At 58.8% G+C, this 19,403-nt stretch overlaps 2 protein-coding genes across 2 annotated transcripts; both read right to left on the reverse strand.

The window, feature by feature from the left end:
* Nucleotides 1-336: 336 nt before the first annotated feature.
* LOC123722698 lies at nucleotides 337-2,778 on the reverse strand. The gene has a single exon (XM_045685171.1). It carries the CDS (start codon nucleotides 2,776-2,778, stop codon nucleotides 337-339), a length of 2,442 nt encoding a protein of 813 aa, XP_045541127.1.
* A 10,610-nt stretch (nucleotides 2,779-13,388) lies between these two features.
* Nucleotides 13,389-15,521, reverse strand: LOC123722699 (spermatogenesis-associated protein 21-like). The gene has a single exon (XM_045685173.1). It carries the CDS (start codon nucleotides 15,519-15,521, stop codon nucleotides 13,389-13,391), a length of 2,133 nt encoding a protein of 710 aa, XP_045541129.1.
* Nucleotides 15,522-19,403: the final 3,882 nt, after the last annotated feature.

Raw genomic sequence — 19,403 nt, forward strand, 5'->3', positions numbered from 1 at the left:
AGGCCAGGACCGAGTCCATTTCCACGAGGAACGCTTCAAAATCAGACAGAGGCCGGTTTGGCGAGAAATATGCCGCGACCACCATCACCTCGCCGCACAGAGCCGCGACGACTCCTCGGCCCTTCCGCGACCTCCTTATCATGGCGTTGTTTGACACCGCGATTGCCGCCAGCCCATCGTCATCGCCCACCCAGTTGTTCCTCGCGGGAATGAAGTAGGGCTCAGTCACCACCGTAACATCTATCGACCACTGCACCATGCTTTGAATCAATAAATCCTGAGCTCTGGCGCAGTGGTTGATGTTGGCTTGCAGGTATTTATTATTAGCCGTCGTCGTCATTTTGTGGTGTTTTCTGTCTCCATCTCTACTTCTTCACCGCTCGGTGGTGATTGTGCCTGTTGCGGGCTGGCTCTGCTCGCAACAAATACTCTCCTAAGCATCCTTTTCTTGGGGGCCGAGCATATCTTGCTCCCCAAGAGATGGTTAGCTGCCTTCCCAGCCTCCGCACACAGTGTGCAGTGGGGGGCAGCATTACACTCTGCGGCGCGGTGTCCCAACTGGCCGCACCGGTAGCACTGAAGCCCCCGGTCGACCTCCGCAGTACACCGCGCCTTGACGTGGCCAGAGTGAAGGCACCTGAAGCACCTCAGCTCCCTTCGTTCTAGGAGCTTCACTCTGGCCGAGACCCATCCGACGAGGAGCTTCCCCTCAACCACCCTCTTGGCGGCTTCAACGGGGCAGGAAACCCACACGGCAAATAGACCGGACCTCTCCTGGCGGAGTGTGCCAACTTTGATACAGTTTGCCGCGCATCCGCCTTTAGCCGCGACCGCGGCTGTGACTTCTTCTTTTGTGACGGAATCGTCTAGTCCCGCCACTATCATCTCCGACATTTTAGTTGGACGGGAGACGGTGATGTCGCCTCCGTTCCCGAAGACCTCGCGAAGCCTCTCCGCGAGGAGGTCCGCCTTTGGCGCGCTAGTGGCACCGGGGATTTCGATGATGGACGCCCCGGTTGCCGCCCGCTTGAAGCGGACGCTCTCAATTTCTAGGTCCTTGAGGTTCACCTTTTGTTTTGCCTCAGCGAGAGCCTTGGCGTATGTGACCCCCTTCTCCACAGCCGTGGGATGTAGAGTCACCACGACTGCCGAGGTCTTGGGGGCCCGCAGCTTAGGCGAGGACCTGACCTTCTCTTGCCCCTTCTTCTTCGTCGTGGGCACCGATCTGGTGGTAGTCGGCGCCTTTTCTCTCAGGCCCCTCTTAACCACCGACGCCATGGTCTCCTTCATGGAAGCAGGCGCCGGCGGGAGGGGACGTCCCGTCTCTGGTTTCTTGGCCTTGCCCTTCTTTTTAGCGGCCTTCTTTTTTGTCTTCGCCTTTTGGCCCGGATGGGCAGATTGGGCCGCGGCGGAAGAAGAAGAAGCGACGGCCGGCGCCAATGTAGAGGTGGGCGCCTTCTTTTTCCCTTTTGCGCCAACCTTGATCCAGCCCGATTGGACTGTTTCAGGGAGGCGCACTTCAGGCAATTCCGCCTGGGTAGTCTCCAGTGTTTGGCGTGGACGGCTTGCCGGGGGTGGTGGTCTGGCTTCCGCCTCGCGCCTGTCATGAGCCAGTGCCGGTCGCAGGCGAGGCTCCGGATTTAGGCGCGGCTCTAGCCCGTCTATTCGGGCGTTGAGCCGGTCCGAGAGCCTGCTCAAGATCCGGTTTTCTAATTCCTCCTCCGTGGGTTGCGGGCATGCCGCTGTGACGGGTTTGGGTGACACCCCCGCCTGCGACACGCACGCCTTCAGCTCAGCCACCTCTTTCTTTAGTGCAGCCATCTCCGCCTGTAGGCGGGAGTTGGCCGCTCGCAGGAGCCTCGTCTCCTCATTGACGTTCCGTGACGTTAGACGTTTTGCCGCCGCCCGGATCTGCGCAACCGCCTCCTTAAGCGCCTTTTTAGAGGTCCCTTTTAGGTTACTTGATTTGTCGCAGACGGCCGCCACTGCCGCTGCGCCAAGCTCAATTTGTCCGCCGAGTTCAACTGAGCCCAGCTCATCTTCGTCTTCTATTTCAGATGCGGAGGTCTCTGAGAGTCGGACCCCCGCTCTGGTCGATCGCAGCCCCATCGTAAGCTCGGCGACGTCCTTCTCCGCTTCCCACTCGAGTTGTCGCCGGGTGGCCAATGCCAACTCCCGTTTCGCTTTGGCGAGCCCAACGTAGTCTCCTGTTGTAGGCGGCCGCCCTCGGCCCTTCCTTGTTCCTGCCACTTTGGGCGAGGGACCCGTCTCTATATCGCCTGCCGCGGCGGCTAGATGCCGCTTCCGACCAAGACTCCCCCATTGTCCGGGGTGCTGGTCTGCACGGTTCTCTGGTGCCTCAATCTCCATGTCGGATTCCGACGTGTCACTGAGTGTCGGTCTGCGCTGTTGTTGGGCGCTAGGCGCCGCGATGGGAGCGCGCTCCAGCCGCACTCTCACTTCCTTTAGTTCGACGCCTTCTATTGAAGGGCGCCTCGTCACCTCCGAGTCCAAATCTCTTGCTATCAGTTCCATAATTCTAGCCTGGGTCGTCGTTGTTGTCGTATTTGAAAGGCAGTCCTTGCCCCCCCCAGAATACGAGGGGCAGCCCGCGGCCGAAGCCACGGGGAGGGATTCTCCCCCGGCGATGCCGGAGGTACCCTCCTGGGGTAATAGTCTGTTGGGAGATGCCATCATATACTTTTTTCCAGTGTTGTCGGACACCGGAAACCGCCTTTGGTACAGGGTGAGGTCCCGCACGGCCTTGAAGGCCGTCATCCTCCGACCGAAGTCCGCTGCAGTTTATAGTGCTGCCGCACTCCGATGTTTGCACGACCTGGCCTGATTTGGCCTTACGGAAGACTCAAACCGACCCTGCCGCGCCGAGGGCCTTGAAGGCCCTCCATCCTACGACCCCTCAGGGTCCACTGGTGTTTCCCGCGGGCCTGTCCGGTATGGGAGGCCCTGTCCGGCGTAGCCCCGCGGAAGAACACCCCACCACTCCGCACGGCGGCACCTCGGTGCACGTCGCGCCCCGCACCGCCCTGAAGGCGTGCCCTCCTCCGGGTGATTTTTTAGAGAGGTTTTCTTCCTCGCAGCCCCACGCTCAGTGCGTAGGGCCCCCGGTCCGCTCAGTGCGGATTACGGTTTACTTGGCGTCCACCGATCATAAAGACCGGTGGGCGGCCAAGTGTGGTGTTGCCACCGGGTGATTTTTTAGAGAGGTTTTCTTCCTCGCAGCCCCACGCTCAATGCGCAGGGCCCCCGGTCCGCTCAGTGCGGATTACGGTTTACTTGGCGACCACTGATCATAAAGACCAGTGGGGGCCAAGTTTGGTGTCGCCACCGGGTAATTTTTTATAGAGGTTTTCTTCCTCGCGGCCCCGCGCTCAGTGCGCAGAGCCCCCGTTTCCGCTCAGTGCGGACTTACGGTTTACTTGGCGTCCACCGATCATAAAGACCAGTGGGCGGCCAAGTGTGGTGTCACCACCGGGTAATTTTTTATAGAGGTTTTCTTCCTCGCGGCCCCACGCTCAGTGCGCAGAGCCCCCGTTTCCGCTCAGTGCGGACTTACGGTCTACTTGGCGTCCACCGATCATAAAGACCAGTGGGCGGCCAAGTGTGGTGTCACCACCGGGTAATTTTTTATAGAGGTTTTCTTCCTCGCGGCCCCACGCTCAATGCGCAGAGCCCCCGTTCCCGCTCAATGCGGACTTACGGGTTAGTGGAACCTTTTTTTTTTTTTTTTTTTTTTTTTTTTTTTTTTTTTTTGTCAGAGGGAAAATACACTTCCGTACCCCTGCGCCGGGCAGTGCAATGGCGCAGGGAGTGTGGGACTCGCCTACAGGCGTTCGGCCATACCCACTAAAAACCCTCGTGCCCACCTTACACATTGGTTTCACTCTGTATCAGCAGTGCCTTAACCAGAGTTGCCACCTGTGCTGCTGCTTGCGCAGCTCTCCTTAATTAATTAATCTACTTATTTACAGATATTTACATATTTACATATAACAACAACAAAATTGATTGATTAATTAATTAAGGTGTATAACATAAATAGTAAATAATCTCCTTAAAATGACTATGTGTGTATAAATATTAAATATATATAACACCTACTCCTTACAATCTATATTCACAAATAACTATATAAATATTAAGTATAAAATAAAATATAAATATAAACATTTGTAAATATAATCTCCAATATGTATATACATGGCCTACGCCGGGCGATGGAAAGCGCGCCGGCGCCGGCCCGTTCTCCTTTGACGAAGAGGGGCGGATGCTGGGTCAGCCTCTCTTACCCTCTCCGCTTCTTCCTTAATATTTAGAATGTTTTCTGCAAACTGTTGGAATGCCCGCCAGTCGTGCTCGTTACGCAGCATACTGTCGAGCACTCCAGTCAGTGTCGCCGTGTCCAGAATGTGGGCTATAGGTCGCCTTTCGGTTTCCCATGCCGGGCAGTCAAATATAGTGTGTGCCACGTCATCAATTATTGCAGGACAGTGGTGGCACCGAGGTGTAGGTTCCCTACCGGCTATTTGGTGCAGATATTTGCCAAAGCAGCCATGGCCACTCAGCATCTGCACCAGCCGGTAGGAGAGGTGCCCCCACCGCCTGTCTAACCAGTCTCGGAGTCTGGGGCGGACAGCGTCCAAAGTCCACTTGCCCGCCACAGACATCCTCAACTCATCGCTCCATGTCTGCGTGGTTCTTCTCTGGGCTTGGTCCCTCCACTCCTGAACTAGTTCAGGGGGAGGAGGAGGAGGAGGAGGAGGAGGAGGAGGAGGAGGAAGAGGAGGAGGAGGAGGAGGAGGAGGGAGGAGGGGAGAGGGAGGGGGAGGGAGGGAGGGAGGTTCCTCACCATTTCTCCTGCTGCAGTCTCTTCTCCAGTAAACATCCGCTAAGGCGGCGGCCTCCAAGTGCCATGGTGGGAGCCCGGCAATAACACACACGGCATCGAAAGACACCGTGCGGTACGCCCTGGCCACCCTGATGGCCACAGCACGTTGGGACCGCCGCAGTAGAGTCCTGTTTTGCGGGCAGAGATCGCCGGCCCAAACCGGACATCCGTATAGGGCCTTTGATCTCAGCATCATCGCATAAAGCTTTCTCCTTTTGCTACTTGGGCCACCGATGTTGGGCAGTATGCGTGTTAAAGCGGCTGCCGTGGCGTCCAATTTGGGAGCTAGGGCCGCAAAGTGCGGCCTGAAGGTCCACTTCGAGTCCAGTACCAACCCGAGGTATTTTAAGGTACCGCGGATTGGTATGGGAGTACCACCGATCACTATTTCTAGTCCCGTCTGGGGCGCTCTTCTACTTCCATGAAAGCAGATCGCTTCCGATTTATCCAGGGCGACCTTGAGACCCAAACTGCGGATCTTCGCCGTGACTTGTGAGGCCCCGGCTGTGGCCCGCAGTTTGGCCTCCCTGAAGTCGGAGCCGGTAGCTACGACGAGTGTGTCGTCCGCGTAACATATAAGCTGTACGCCGCGGACTAACACTCCCCGCAGCACCGCGTTATAGCCAATGTTCCACAGGAGCGGCCCGAGGACCGACCCCTGTGGAACCCCACACGACACAATGTGGCTCTCCCAGCCGTCCCTAGTAGGGTATAGTATTTTTCTATCCTGAAGATAGCAACCTACGATTCTCCTTAGGTAATGGGGGACCCTGTGGTGTTCTAGCCCCGCCATTATACTGTCCCAGGGCAGGGTGTTGAAGGCATTCGCTATGTCAAGCGAGACTGCAACCACCACCCCACCCTGAGATGTCGCCTCTGTACATACGTTCCGGAGATGGGCAATGGCGTCTACCGTGGACCGTTGACGCCTAAAGCCAAATTGGGAATCCGCCAAGTCTGGCCCTACTGAGGAGAGATGTTGATTGATGCGGCCGGCAATCACCCTCTCAAACAGCTTGCCGGCCTCATCAAGCAGCACTATTGGACGATAGGCTGCTGGGCTGTCCTCCGGTTTCCCGGGTTTCCTCAGTAGGACCAGTTTTCCCACTTTCCATTTTGACGGGAAGTTTCCATCGTTTAGGCATTTGGTCAGTAGTGACCTAAGTGCGTCGTCAATTCCGTGGTTTAATGCTAGTGCAAGCAGCCGCCCATGAATCCCATCGGGACCTGGGGCGGTGCGCTTGCACTGCATCTTCGTCTTAGCCATGTGGAGCTCCGACTCGGATACCTCCGGGACAGAACCGGGCGGTATCGAGCCGGAGAAGTCGAATCCGGTGCTTCGGGCACTGGGAGGAAAGAGTGTGGTCACTATAGATGTTAGTAGCGCCGGGTCCAGAGTCGAAGACAGAGGAGGAGCCCAGGGGCGCAGCTTACTCATGACGAGTTTGTACGGCCGGCCCCATGGGTCCAACTCCAGACTGCCCAGAAATTCCTCCCAGGCCCGGTCTTTGGAGGCGGCGATCTCAGATCTCAAGGCCTTCTTGGCATCTTGATATAAGACGTAGAGACGCCGCTCCTCAGTCTCTTCCCTTGCGCGACGTCTGCGGTATCTAGCGTACTGGTGGCGGGCAGCCACACACACAGCTCGCAACCGCGATAGCTCTGCCGACCACCAGTAGACCCGATTTCTCCGATGTTGCACTGGCCGAACCTTCGACATGGCGCTATCGGAAATATGCGCCAATGTCTCGGTCAGCCAGTTCACGCCTTCAGTAATCTCTTTTCCCTCCATCTTGTGGGACCATGTGCCGACAATGGTGGCAAGTTCAGCTACTTCTTTGTCCATCGATTTTAGGGACCACATTTGTCCATTCCCGGCGGGAGCAGGGGTGTTTCGTCTGGTCTGGGCCCCGGATGGGGAGGAGACAACTTCGAAGCGGATGTACCTGTGGTCCGACAGTGTCTCCACCCCAGTCAGGACCCTCCAATTCTGCACGCGACATGCTAGGGCGGGGCTCGCAAATGTGACATCTATGATAGAACCACCCAGCATGCGCACGCACGTGTGCTCCGTGCCCGTATTTAGTGGCACCAAGTTGTGCTGGGCCATCCACTCCAGCAATAGATCGCCGCGACAGTCCGAGACCGGGGAACCCCAAGCTCTCGATTTAGCATTTAGGTCCCCGGCCACGACGATGTCCAGCGGTTGCCCCCATTGAATGAGGGCACTGACCTCGTTTAGGTAGGCGTCAAAGTCCGCCAGCGACCGGTTCGGCGAGCAATATACTCCAATCACCGCGACGTCGGCAGACTTGACGCCTACGCACCCTCTTCCTTTTTTGTGTGAGGCAATTGGGTGGTCGACTTGGGTGTAAAGGGCCACTAAATCATCGAGATCTCCCACCCAATTGCCTCTGTTCGGAACCGAATACGGTTCCGAAATCACCGCAATGTCAATCGTCCACTGCGCCAGGCTCTGGATCAATAAATCTTGAGCTCTGGCGCAGTGATTCAGATTTGCTTGTAAAAGCTGTACAGCCATTAATTAGTGACAGCTTCGGCGATCTCCATCTGTTCCCCGCTCGGTGGGGCAGCGCTGCGGTGGGATACCAGCGATCTTCTCGAAATCGGTTTTTTGGGTGCCGAGCAATTTGCACTTCCCAATCGATGTTTGGCGTCTTTGCCCGCCGCCGCACAAAGGACGCAATTGGGTTGCGACGAGCAAGACGCCGCTTTGTGTCCCTCTTGGCCACACTTATAACACTGTCGGCTACGGTCTTCCGCTGCACAACGACTCGCCACGTGGCCCTTCTCCAGACAACGGTAGCAGTGGAGATCCCTCGCTCTGCCGACTGTTACTCTCGCCGCAACCCAGCCCACTAGAAATCGTCCGGTGGCGAGCTTTTTCGCCGCGGTGATTGGGACATAGGCCCACACACTAAACATGCCCGATTTGTTGGGTCTTAACGAACCAACTCGGACTTGGTCCGGTGTGCACTCTCCTTTTTTGGCGATGCATTGTTTGATCTCTTCCGTTGTCGTTGCATCATCCAGTCCGTCGATCCTGATGTCAACAGACTTTTCAGGTCGGGAAATTTTAATTGTGTCGTCTTTGTAGAGCTCTTGGAGCTTCTGCGCCAGGATGTCCGCTTTCGGAGCACTGGTGGCCCCCGGGACGCAGATGATGGTGGCCCCGGTGACCGCCCTGCGGAATTGGACCGACTCGACTCCTATGGTCTCTTGGAGATCCAACTTCTCCTTAGCCTCTTTGAGGACGGCACTATAGGTGAGGCCCTTCTTCACCGCGCCTTCGGTCAACGTGACGACAACCGCAGAGCATTGCGGCGCTTTTAATTTGCGCGGCGCAGGTGCAGCAGCGTTCCGCCGTTGAGGTGCCCTGGATGTCGTGGGCACCTTTGTCGCCTTCTCGGCCTTTCCATTTTTGCCCACCTTCACCCACGCCCAGTTCTCCTGTAGTTCGTCCGGGTTAGTGGGGCGGGTTGGCGCAGCAGCTGCGGTAGCCGATGGTGGCTTTGCAACTGTCGCAGGTCCTTTCTTCTTTTTCTTGCTTTTCTTCTTTGTTTTTGCAGGACCCCCGGGAGCCGGGAGAGCCGCATTGATCGTCCGAGACGGGCCAGCCTTAGGGGCCGCAGGTACTGCGGGAGCCGCAGGGGCTGCTCGAGACGGGCCAGCCACGGGAGCCGCTGGTGCCGCAGGGGCCGCACGAGACGGGCCAGCCGCGGGGGCCGTGCGAGACGAGCCAGCCGCGGGGGCCGCACGAGACGGGCCAGCCACAGGACCCGCTGAGGCCATCAAGGCCGATGTATATGTCGTGGCCGTTGGTGCCGCAGACGGCTTCTTACTAGAGGCCAGGGGAGGCCTGATACGCGGTTCTGGATTCAGCCGCGGTTCCAGCCCCTCCAGTCGGGCATTGAACCGTCGGATGATTCGTGCTTCCATCTCCTCGATGTCATGAGATTGCGCCGCCTGCGGGGCATTGCGCATCTGCTCTATTATCTCCTTCATTTGTTTTTGCACAACTTCGAGCTCCTTGCGTAGGCGCGCATTATCTTCTTGTAGAGCCCGGGTCTCCTCCGAGAGCGTCCTCTGTGCGAGCGCTGTGCAGTCTTCTTTAATAGCCTTAACGGCGTCATGCAGCGCTCGCACGGGTTAGTGGAACCTAACCTTTTTTTTTTTTTTTTTTTTGTAACGAGGGAAAATACACTTCCGTACCCCTGCGCCGGGCAGTGCAATGGCGCAGGGAGTGTGGGACTCGCCTACAGTCGTTCAGCCATACCCACTAAAAACCCTCATGCCCACCTTAACGCGATGACCCGAGCTTTGTATCAGCTGGGCCTTAACCAAAGCTCGGGCCGTGCGTCTGTCGCAGAATGCGACTCACCCTAAGTGGTGAAAGCCAGAGAGGCAGGATCTTTTTTGTCCTACCACCCCAGCCCCCACCGGCGGAGCCAACTGGCCCGCCCTCTACCCTAACTCGCCGCGGAGGGGGCTGGTAAACCAGCACCACCCCCTTGGCTTCTCCATACCTCTCACATCCATCCATCTCCTCATCTGGCCGCGAGGGTTGCAGGGGTTACCCACCCACAGCCCCCACGACCTCACCCCACATCCGGCCACGAGGGCTGTAAGATGGGCAGGATAAACCAGTACCCACCCACACCCCCCGCGGCCCCACCACGTCGCATCTGCCGGTGCGACCCCGGTTGGGCATGGTCAGGGCGGAGTCACTGCTGTGACCCACCACTGACGGCCCTCTCCAGGTGGGTCGGTCATGTGCAACACCCAACACGATGACCGACCCTAGAGTTTGGTTCGCGGGGCCGAAGCCCTACCCCAGCCGAAGCCGGGGCGTTCCCCTATCCACCACCCGGGGACGCGCCACGTCGGAGTACTCCTCTCCGCCCACTCGGACAACCGAGCAGGTCCGTGGAGTGGAACCTAACCTAACCTAACCTAACCTAACCTAACCTAACCTAACCTAACCTAACCTAACCTAACCTAACCTAACCTAACCTAACCTAACCTTTTTTTTTTTTTTTTTTTTTTTTTTTTTTTTTTTTTTTATAGTCAGGAAATGCGTTTACGCACGCCTACGCCGGGCTGTGCAATGGCGTAGGGAGTGTGGGACTCGCCGGCCACAGAAGGTGACCAGAATACCCACTAAAACCTGACTGCCCTCTAACGCATTATGGCGGGCGCCACGGGAACGCTTTAGCTTTCTTCCGTGACCCCGCCTGCGTTATCGCCCTGAAGGGGCCTCCCTCTCACGCATGGTTTGTGGGGAGAAGTACGGCGGCGAAACCCCGCCTCCTTCTCCCCACTCTCCTGCGTCTGAGCGGGGGCGCGAGGGGGTTATCCTCGCGCTCTCGCTCCCTTTCCTCCTTCTGCGAAATTACTATTTCGCAGAAGGAGGAAACCGCCTCCCATGACCCCTCACTGCCCAGCATGGCGCGAATTACGCCTGGGAGTGAGAGGTCATCACCAATCGCCGCTACCAGAGTGCGGCGCTCTTCGGACCACGCTGTACATACCTGAAGGGTGTGTTGCGCGGTGTCCTCATCAGCGCCGCACTCGTGGCACGACATCCTCTCCTCTCTTCGTATCCGGTGAAGGTACCGCCCGAAGCAGCCGTGACCTGTCAAAATCTGGGAAATTCTGTATGTTATTGCGCCGTGGCGCCTCCCGCACCAGTCCGAGAGCCGTGGGCGTATGGCCTCTATGGTGCGGGCGCCGTATTCGGCGTCCGCTAGGCCAGCAGCCCACAGCTCTATGGTCGCTCGCTTTCTCTCCGCCCGGGACCGGGCGAGCTCCTCTGGAGCCGGGGCTTCGCCCCGAGCTCTCTGCTCGGCCCGCTCCCGGTACGCTTCGGCCAGCACACCCGCTTCTATCTCCCACGGGGGAGTGCCGGCCAAAGCGCAGGCCGCTGCATGGCCAACCGTGCGGTAGGCCATGCATGCGCGCACCGCAACGATGCGCTGCGGCCTGCGGAGGAGGGCCCTGTTTGGCGCGTCAAGGGCTTCTGCCCATATCGGCGCGCCGTACAGGGCCATGCTGCGAACGACCATGGCGTACAGTCGTCTGACCTGCACGCCCGGACCTCTCAGGTTCGGGAGGAGCCTGGCGAGGGCGGAAGCCGCGCCGACGAGTCGGGGGGTTAGCGTCCGGAAGTGATCTCCGAAACGCCAACCCCCATCGAGGATAAGGCCAAGATATTTGATCCGGGCCTTAACCTCGACCTCGTCCCCGTTGATCCGGAGGGTCGCTCCTGCGGGCACTCTCCACCTCGGCCCTTTGAAGCAAAGGGCTTCGGTTTTGTGGAGTGCCACGCGGAGTCCGAGCGCCTCGATCCTCCGGACCAACAGGGTGGCCCCGGCTTCCGCCCTCCTCTTGACTTTCCTCCAGGTGGTGTCCCGGACGGCTATCATCGTATCATCCGCGTAGCAGATGACAGCCATCCGGGGCAGCACCTCCCCGCGGATGGCCCAGTCAAAGCCGATGTTCCACAGCAGGGGTCCTAGGACGGACCCCTGAGGAACACCGGAGGCCATCCGCCGCTCCTCTCTTCCCTCCCTCCCCATGTAGGACACTACCCGCTCCTGCAGGTAGTGTCCCACAATCCTCCGGAGATAGAGGGGCAATTCGTGGAACCGAAGTGCCTCCTCTATTACTCCGAAGGGGAGGGAGCCGAAGGCGTTGGCGATGTCAAGTGACACCGCCACCGCCCCCTGACCCCTCTCGGCCGCATCCTCCGAGAACCTTTTCAGGACGGTCAGGGCATCCAGAGTGGATCGCCCGGACCGAAACCCGAACTGGTTCTCGGAGAGCTGCGGCCCTTCCGTCTCCAGATGCTGGATGATCCGGGAAGCCAATACCCTTTCGAGCAGCTTCCCGGCCTCATCCAGCATCACGAGCGGCCGGTGGCCGGAAGGAGAGTCGACGGGGTGACCCTCCTTCCTCAGCAACACCAGCCGCCCCTCCTTCCACACCCCGGGGAAGCGCCCCTCCGCCAGACAGTCGTTAAACAGTCTGCGGAGCCGTTCCCCGAGGTGTTCCAGCGCAATGTGCAATACCTTGCCAGGCACTCCGTCCGGCCCCGGGGCTTTGCGGGTCCCCCTGAGCCGGCCCGCCGCCCTGGCCATTTCCTCCTTCGTTATCGGGGGTGGGGCGAATGCGGCAGACCGGTTCAGCTGTTCGTCGTCGTCCGCCGGCATGTCTCTTGTCATGCGCGGTGGTACAAAAGAAGGGCTATCCGGGAACAGCCCTTCGACCACCGCGCTAAGGACCGCCGGCTCCATCGTTTCCGTGGGGGGCGCCACCTTCAACTTCGCCCGCACCATGCGGTATGGGCGCCCCCACGGGTCTGCGTCTAGGGTCGCCAAGAACTCCGCATAGGCAGAGTCCTTGGCGGCCTTGATCGCACTGGAGAACGCCTTCTTTGCCGAGCTCAGCTCGGTGTGAAGGCGCTCCAGCTCCTCCTCTGTTCTGTTCCGCCGTCTGCGGCACCGGGTGAATGCCCGTCGGGCGGCGTTACTGGCGGAGCGCAGGGCGGCTAGGTCCTGCGACCACCAGTACACACCTTCCCGGGGCGCGAAACCACGTCGCGCCCTGGGCATTCCGGCGTTGCAGACGGCGGTCAGATCGCGGCGAAATCTCGCCGCCCTCTCGTCGACCCCCACTGTTTGGGGGGGTTCCTCCGCCCAAGCCCGGACGATGGCGGCTTCTTCCGCCAGGTCAGGGTCGAGGCGTGAGAGCTGCCACTTTGGGAAGCCCTCAGCGCCTCGCCGTCCTGCCGCCGCCGTCCGGGCCTGTGACCCCTGGGGCGCGGTGGAGACCCTGAACCGGATGTACAAATGATCGGACAGGGTCTCCACCTCCTCAAGGACACGCCAACATGATATGCGTGCACCGATGCCGGGGGTCGCGAACGTGACGTCCACGACTGATCCCCCTTGTCGGCGCACGCACGTGTTGGCGTTGCCTTGGTTCTCCGGAACTAAGCCGATCATGACGGCCCAGTCCCGGAGAAGCGCCCCTTTCAGGTCAGTGATGGCGGACCCCCACGCTGCGCATTTAGCGTTGAGGTCCCCCATCACGATGACCTGGGCCGGTGATGCTCTCTGCACCACCGGCTCCAGGCCATCCAGGAACCTCTCGAATTGTCGGAGGTTCCTGTTTGGGGAGAAGTAGACTCCTATGAGTACTACTTCTCCCCAGTTCACCGCCACGTAGCCCGCTCCTCGCTCCCTGAGGGAGAGGGGTTGCGGACTCGAAGGCGGCGCCACAATGGCGACTGTACCCTCTGTGTCCCCGAACCAACTGGGTTGGGGGGGGACAAAGTAGGGTTCAGCCACGACCGCAACAGCAATTCTCCACTCTGCCAGGCACTGCATGAGCAGATCCTGTGCCCGGGCAGAGTGGTTGGTGTTCGTCTGTAGTAGGTCGAAATGCAGGTGTCTTGGCATTAAGATACCTGCATTTCTTCCTCTTCAACCATACGGCTGCCGTGCGGTTGGGGCTGAGTGCGAGGCACTCTGCTCGACGACGGGGCTTTGCCCTTCACCGACGGGGGTGTGCACTTGGCACCCCCCATCACATGTGAGTGTGGGCGCCCCGTCGTTGCACACACGGTGCATTTGCAGGGGGCCTCGCACTCTGCCGACTTGTGCCCTTCACTGCCGCAGCGGAAGCAGAGACGCCCGTTCTCTGCCTCCGCTGGGCATAGAGCGCGAGTGTGGCCCAGCATCATGCATTTATAGCATCGCAATGGCTGGGCCTCCACTGCTTTGACGGTGGCCATCGTCCATCCGATGGCCACTCGTCCCGCCTTCACGATTGCCTTAGCAGCAGTCGCTGGGCACTTGATCAGGGCGGAGCCGCCGCCCCAGAAGCTCGGCCTGATGTTGCCTACTTTCATGGAGCCGGGGGGACATCCGCCGACCGATGCCAGTTGGGCCGCCACTTCCTCAGTGGTCACCGTGTCATCCAGACCGGTGATCCTGAGGACGGCCATTTTGGTTGGGCGGGTGATGTCCGCCCAGCTGCCTACTGCCTCCACCAGGGCGGCGGCGAGGCGGTCAGCAGTTTCCTCGGGGGAGGTCCCCCCGACCTCCATCAGTTTGGAGCCGGTCATGCTCGTTCGGATCTTGACCGACTCCAAACCGAATTCCCTCAGGGATATCGAGGACCTGGCCTTTGCCAGGACCTCGGTGTACTTCGCGTCAGTCGTGGCCCCTTCCGCATTGGTCATGGTGGCCCCTTTCTTGAGGGTCACCACTATGGCCGCGGTTTTTGGGGCCACGATTTTAACGGCCTTTGGTGGGGCCGGGGCGATCTGCCGGGTTGTTCCGGCTGAGGGGGGGGAATAAGCAGCGACAGCGGCATTTCCCCTCTTCTTCCGCCGGACAACCTCGGACCAGGAGTTGCCCACAGTCCCCGTCTGGGCTTCCCCCTCTCCACTTGTTCCAGCGGTTGGGGGGGGAGGGGTCGCGTCTGCCTGTCCTGCCCCCTGTTTTCCCTTGGAGGGAGGAGGTGGCGGGGGGGCAGTCGGCCGCTTTGCAGCGCCCTTCTTCGGCGCCTTCTTTACCGCCCTAGGTGTGGGCGCCGGGGATGGCTGGGCTTCCCCATCCACCTCCATGGCGCCCTCCACGAGCCCCGACCGGGACTTGTGACGGGGCGGCGGCGGCTGCCGTTGGTCGGCACGCAGGGGGGGCCTCATGACGGGCTCCGGAGGAAGGCGCATCTCCAGGTCTTGTAGGCGGGCATTGATCATCCCGCCTACCGACTGCAGGAGTTGCCCCTTCATTTCCTCCATAGCGTATCTTAGCACCTCCTCAAAGTTGGGCTGCTGTGGCCCTGTGGCCTCTTTCGGGGCTGCAGCGGACTTCCGCTGCGACTCGACGTACGCCTGCTTGAAGGCACGCAGCTCATTGCGGACAATATCCAGCTCCCTTGAAAGGCGAGCATTGTCCGCGCGGAGCCTGCGCTGCTCTTCATCTGGCGTTATATCGCGGAGGCCCTCAACCGCTTCAACAACGCATTTAGTGGCCCGGTTAATTTGGCCCCACACGGTACCCTTTAGGTGGCTACTCTTCTTAATCTCCTCCTTAATCTTTTCTACACTTTTGAGAGCCTCCTCGGCGAGGGCCTCGACCGTGCCCCTGGATAGGGCGTCGGGGGTCCCGTCGTCAGAGGCTTTTGCAGAGGCCACTACAGGGCTCGTCTTCCTACCGCTTGGACGGTAGGTTGGGTCGGGGTCCTCCCCCTCACTATCCCCCCCATCAGCCAGGTAGTCTTTTGCCTCCTTGAGGAAGCTGTACACCCCTACCGGGCGCCTAACGCGGCCCCTCGTCGAAGAGGAGGCCACTTTATGCGCCACGGCCGGGGCGTCCTCATCCGCTGATGTAGCGGCCAACGGCCGTTTATGGGTCGTTCCCGTTCGGAACCTTAATGTCATGCCCGCTGACCGCGGCTTACCTCCCTTGTTTTGCCTTGCGGCGTCCTCGGTGCATGCGGCGCCCGCGGCTCCCAGCCGGCGCCCTGAGGCGCCCTCGTCCTCCGAGCACGTGTAGTCCGACATGGAGGTGTCCTCCCCCATGTCGTAAGCCGCTTTGTTTCGGTCGCTCATAGCGATTGTAGACTTTTCATAAGTAAAGTTCTACAAACACTAAGATACGCACTTAAACACTAAAAAAACTAAACTATTTTGGTCTCTGTCCACACTAAAACTATACCGGTCGATTTGTCTCACTGAGACGCATCTCCCGGTATATCGCACAACGAAATCGGAGCACTTTTTGGACTTTGCCGAAAAAGTGCCACGCCCAAAATGACCGTTATAACACTTAAACACTAAAAACTTAACTAATTTGGTCTCTATCCACACTAAAAACTATACCGGTCGATTTGTCTCACTGAGACGCATCTCCCGATATATAAAACGTCAAAATCGAAGCACTTTTTAAACTTTGTTAAAAAGTGCCACGCCCAAAATAGCCGTTAAAACACTAAACACTAAAAAACTTAACTAATTTGGTCTCTGCCCACTATGTATTATATATCACTAGATGCGTCTCGCCGAGGCGCATCTCCCGATGTATAACACTGGTATATCACCTCACTTTTTACCACATTTATCGAATTTTAAATGCGGAGCGACACGGAAGCGATGCACACGGTACGGCAACCGGCGCGCGCCTCACCTAACCTAACCTAACCTAACCTAACCTAACCTAACCTAACCTAACCTAACCTAACCTAACCTAACCTAACCTAACCTAACCTAACCTAACCTAACCTAACCTAACCTAACCTAACCTAACCTAACCTAACCTAACCTAACCTAACCTAACCTTTTTTTTTTTTTTTTTTTGTAACGAGGGAAAATACACTTCCGTACCCCTGCGCCGGGCAGTGCAATGGCGCAGGGAGTGTGGGACTCGCCTACAGTCGTTCAGCCATACCCACTAAAAACCCTCATGCCCACCTTAACGCAATGACCCGAGCTTTGTACCAGCTGAGCCATAACCAAAGCTCGGGCCGCGCGTCTGACGCCGAAGCGCCTCTCCCTAAGTGGTGAAAGCCAGAGAGGCAGGATCTTTTGTGTCCTACCACCCCAGCCCCCACCGGCGGGGCCAACCGGTCCCGCCCTCTACCCTACTCTACGTGCCGCAGAGGGGACTGGAAAACCAGTATCCCCCCTCGGCCTCTCCATCACACATCCATCCATCACCACATCTGGCCATGAGGGCCGCAGGGGGCATGGTAAACCAGTACCCACCCACAGCCCCCACGACCTCACCCCACATCCGGCCACGAGGGCTGTAAGATGGGCAGGATAAACCAGTACCCACCCACACCCCCCGCGGCCCCACCACGTCGCATCTGCCGGTGCGACCCCGGTTGGGCATGGTCAGGGCGGAGTCACTGCTGTGACCCACCACTGACGGCCCTCTCCAGGTGGGTCGGTCATGTGCAACACCCAACACGATGACCGACCCTAGAGTTTGGTTCGCGGGGCCGAAGCCCTACCCCAGCCAAAGCCGGGGCGTTCCCCTATCCACCACCCGGGGACGCGCCACGTCGGAGTACTCCTCTCCGCCCACTCGGACAACCGAGCAGGTCCGTGGAACCTAACCTAACCTTTTTTTTTTTTTTTTTAAGTGGAGAATGCGTTCCCGCATACACACCGCGCCTGGGGATGGCTTGGTGGTTATGTTGGGCTCTCTCCCGAGAAGCGGGAGCATACCAACTAAACTCCACTGGTTTCCTCGTGTCACCTTTCACCGGGGCATGGGTACACTATAAAGTATTCTTCACATGCCCCGGCAGTGATTGGCCTATGCCTCCTCGACCTTCGACCTCAGCTGTTCGCGCGGGAAACCGACGCGCCCTCGTCTACTCTTCCTGAGTGACGAGCGTCCCCTAGCTCGCCACTCGAGTTCTATCAGGGTGGGATATGCCGGGCGAATGCCCGTCTTCTCCCTCCCGTGCGGCGGCTGCGGGTGGCGTCTTGACTAGCCGCCTCCCTTGCCCTCTCCGCTTCCTCTTTAATGTGCATTACAGCCTCACAAAATTCTTGGACGGCCCTCCAGGCTCCATCCGATTCCACCATTAATTTAACTGTGGCCGGCAGCGACAAATCATTGCCTACTGCGGCCACGAGGTCCCGTCTTTGTTGTGTCCATGCTGGGCACTCCGCCAGTGTGTGCTGGGCAGTGTCCTCGGGGCAATCGTCACAATGGTGGCACACTGCAGACGGCTCCCTCCCAATCCGGCGCAGGTAACTGCCGAAACAGCCATGTCCCGACAGCACCTGCGCCAGCCGGAAAGTGACCACCCCGTGCTTCCTCTTCAGCCATGCCACGAGAACCGGACAGATTGCCTCGATTGTCCTGGCACCAGCCCGCGTCTGGCGGAGGCGGCGTTGCCATTTAGTCACTGCTGCTTCTCGCCTTTCCTTTCTATGGGTTTCGATCTCAACCCTTAAGGGCGGGGATCCGTCAGAAATAGTTTTCCGCTCGCGCCATGTGTGGACTGCCGCGAGCACCTCCGCCTCCAGCACCCACGGCAGGGAACCCGCCAGGGCGCAAGCCGCGTCATAGGATACGGTGCGGTATCCACGTATTATCCTTATGGCCAAAGTTCTTTGCGGCCGATGAAGGATATCAATCGTCCTGGTGTTTAGGGCGCCGCTCCATACGGGTGCGCCATACAACGCCATCGACCTGACGACGCCCATGAATAGGCGCCGACAGGCCGATTTGGGTCCACCGATGTTGGGCAGTAATCTGCCTAGAGCGGCGGCCGTACGCATCAGTTTGGGTCCCAGTTTTCGGAAGTGGCCCTCGAATGTCCACTGTCCGTCTAGCGTGAGGCCCAGGTATTTCATTTCGGGCTCGATGCCAATGTTCACGCCACCGACGATAATGTGGGCTCCCGGAGGAGGCCTGTTCCGAGGTCCGTGAAAATAAAGGGCCTCGGATTTATGCAGGGCCACCTCTAGGCCCAGACCACGTATTCTGCCCACCACTTGGGCCACTCCTGCTGTCGCGAGGATCGCGCATTCTCGGTGCGTGCGTCCCCGTGCTGTTATCAGGGTGTCGTCTGCGTAGCAGGTGACGTCTACGCCTCGGATATTAGCGCCCCGCAGCACCCAGTCGTAGCCCACATTCCATAGGAGAGGACCGAGGACCGAGCCCTGCGGTACGCCACACGTGACCTCATGGCGACACCACTCGTCCCGACTTCTGAATGTGACCGACCTAGATGATAGGTAGTCGGCCACAATCCGACACAAATACTCCGGCACTTGATGGTAGCGGAGGGCCTCTATGATACAACTCCAGGGCATGGTGTTAAAGGCGTTTGCGATGTCCAGGGACACCGCAAGAACGACCTCGCCCTGGGCAATTGCTTCCTCCGCTATCTTCTTCACCCGCATGATCGCATGGACGGTAGACCTGCCCGGCCTGAAGCCAAATTGCTTGTCGTCCAGGTCCGGGCCGACTGTCGCCATGTGGTTGACGAGGCGGTTGGCGATAATCCGCTCAAACAACTTCGCCATCTCGTCGAGTAAAATTATTGGCCGGTACGCTGCAGGGGAATCGACAGGCCGACCCTCTTTTTTAAGGAGGACCAGGGAGCCGTTCTTCCAAAGCAAGGGGAATCGTCCTTGTGCAAGGCAATCACCCATCAGCTCAACAACTCTTTCCTCGTATATGTCCGCGGCTAGTACCCAAGCACGGCCCGGTATGCCATCCGGCCCTGGGGCCGTCCTTTTGGCACGTAGCCGGTGAACCGCAGCCCCGAACTCGCCAGGGGTGACTGGTGGAATGTCCTCGACGGAATCAGGATTTTCATTCCTGGTGTTCGGAATCCTGTAAGGCGGCGTGTGAGCCTCTCTATTTGGAAAGAGGGATGTCACCACTTCCTGCACCAGTTGGGGCTGGAGGCTTTGCGTCAGAGGTGATGCCCGCGT

Source organism: Papilio machaon, chromosome 29 (genome assembly GCF_912999745.1).
Source record: "Papilio machaon chromosome 29, ilPapMach1.1, whole genome shotgun sequence".
Taxonomy (NCBI): Eukaryota; Metazoa; Arthropoda; class Insecta; order Lepidoptera; family Papilionidae; genus Papilio; species Papilio machaon.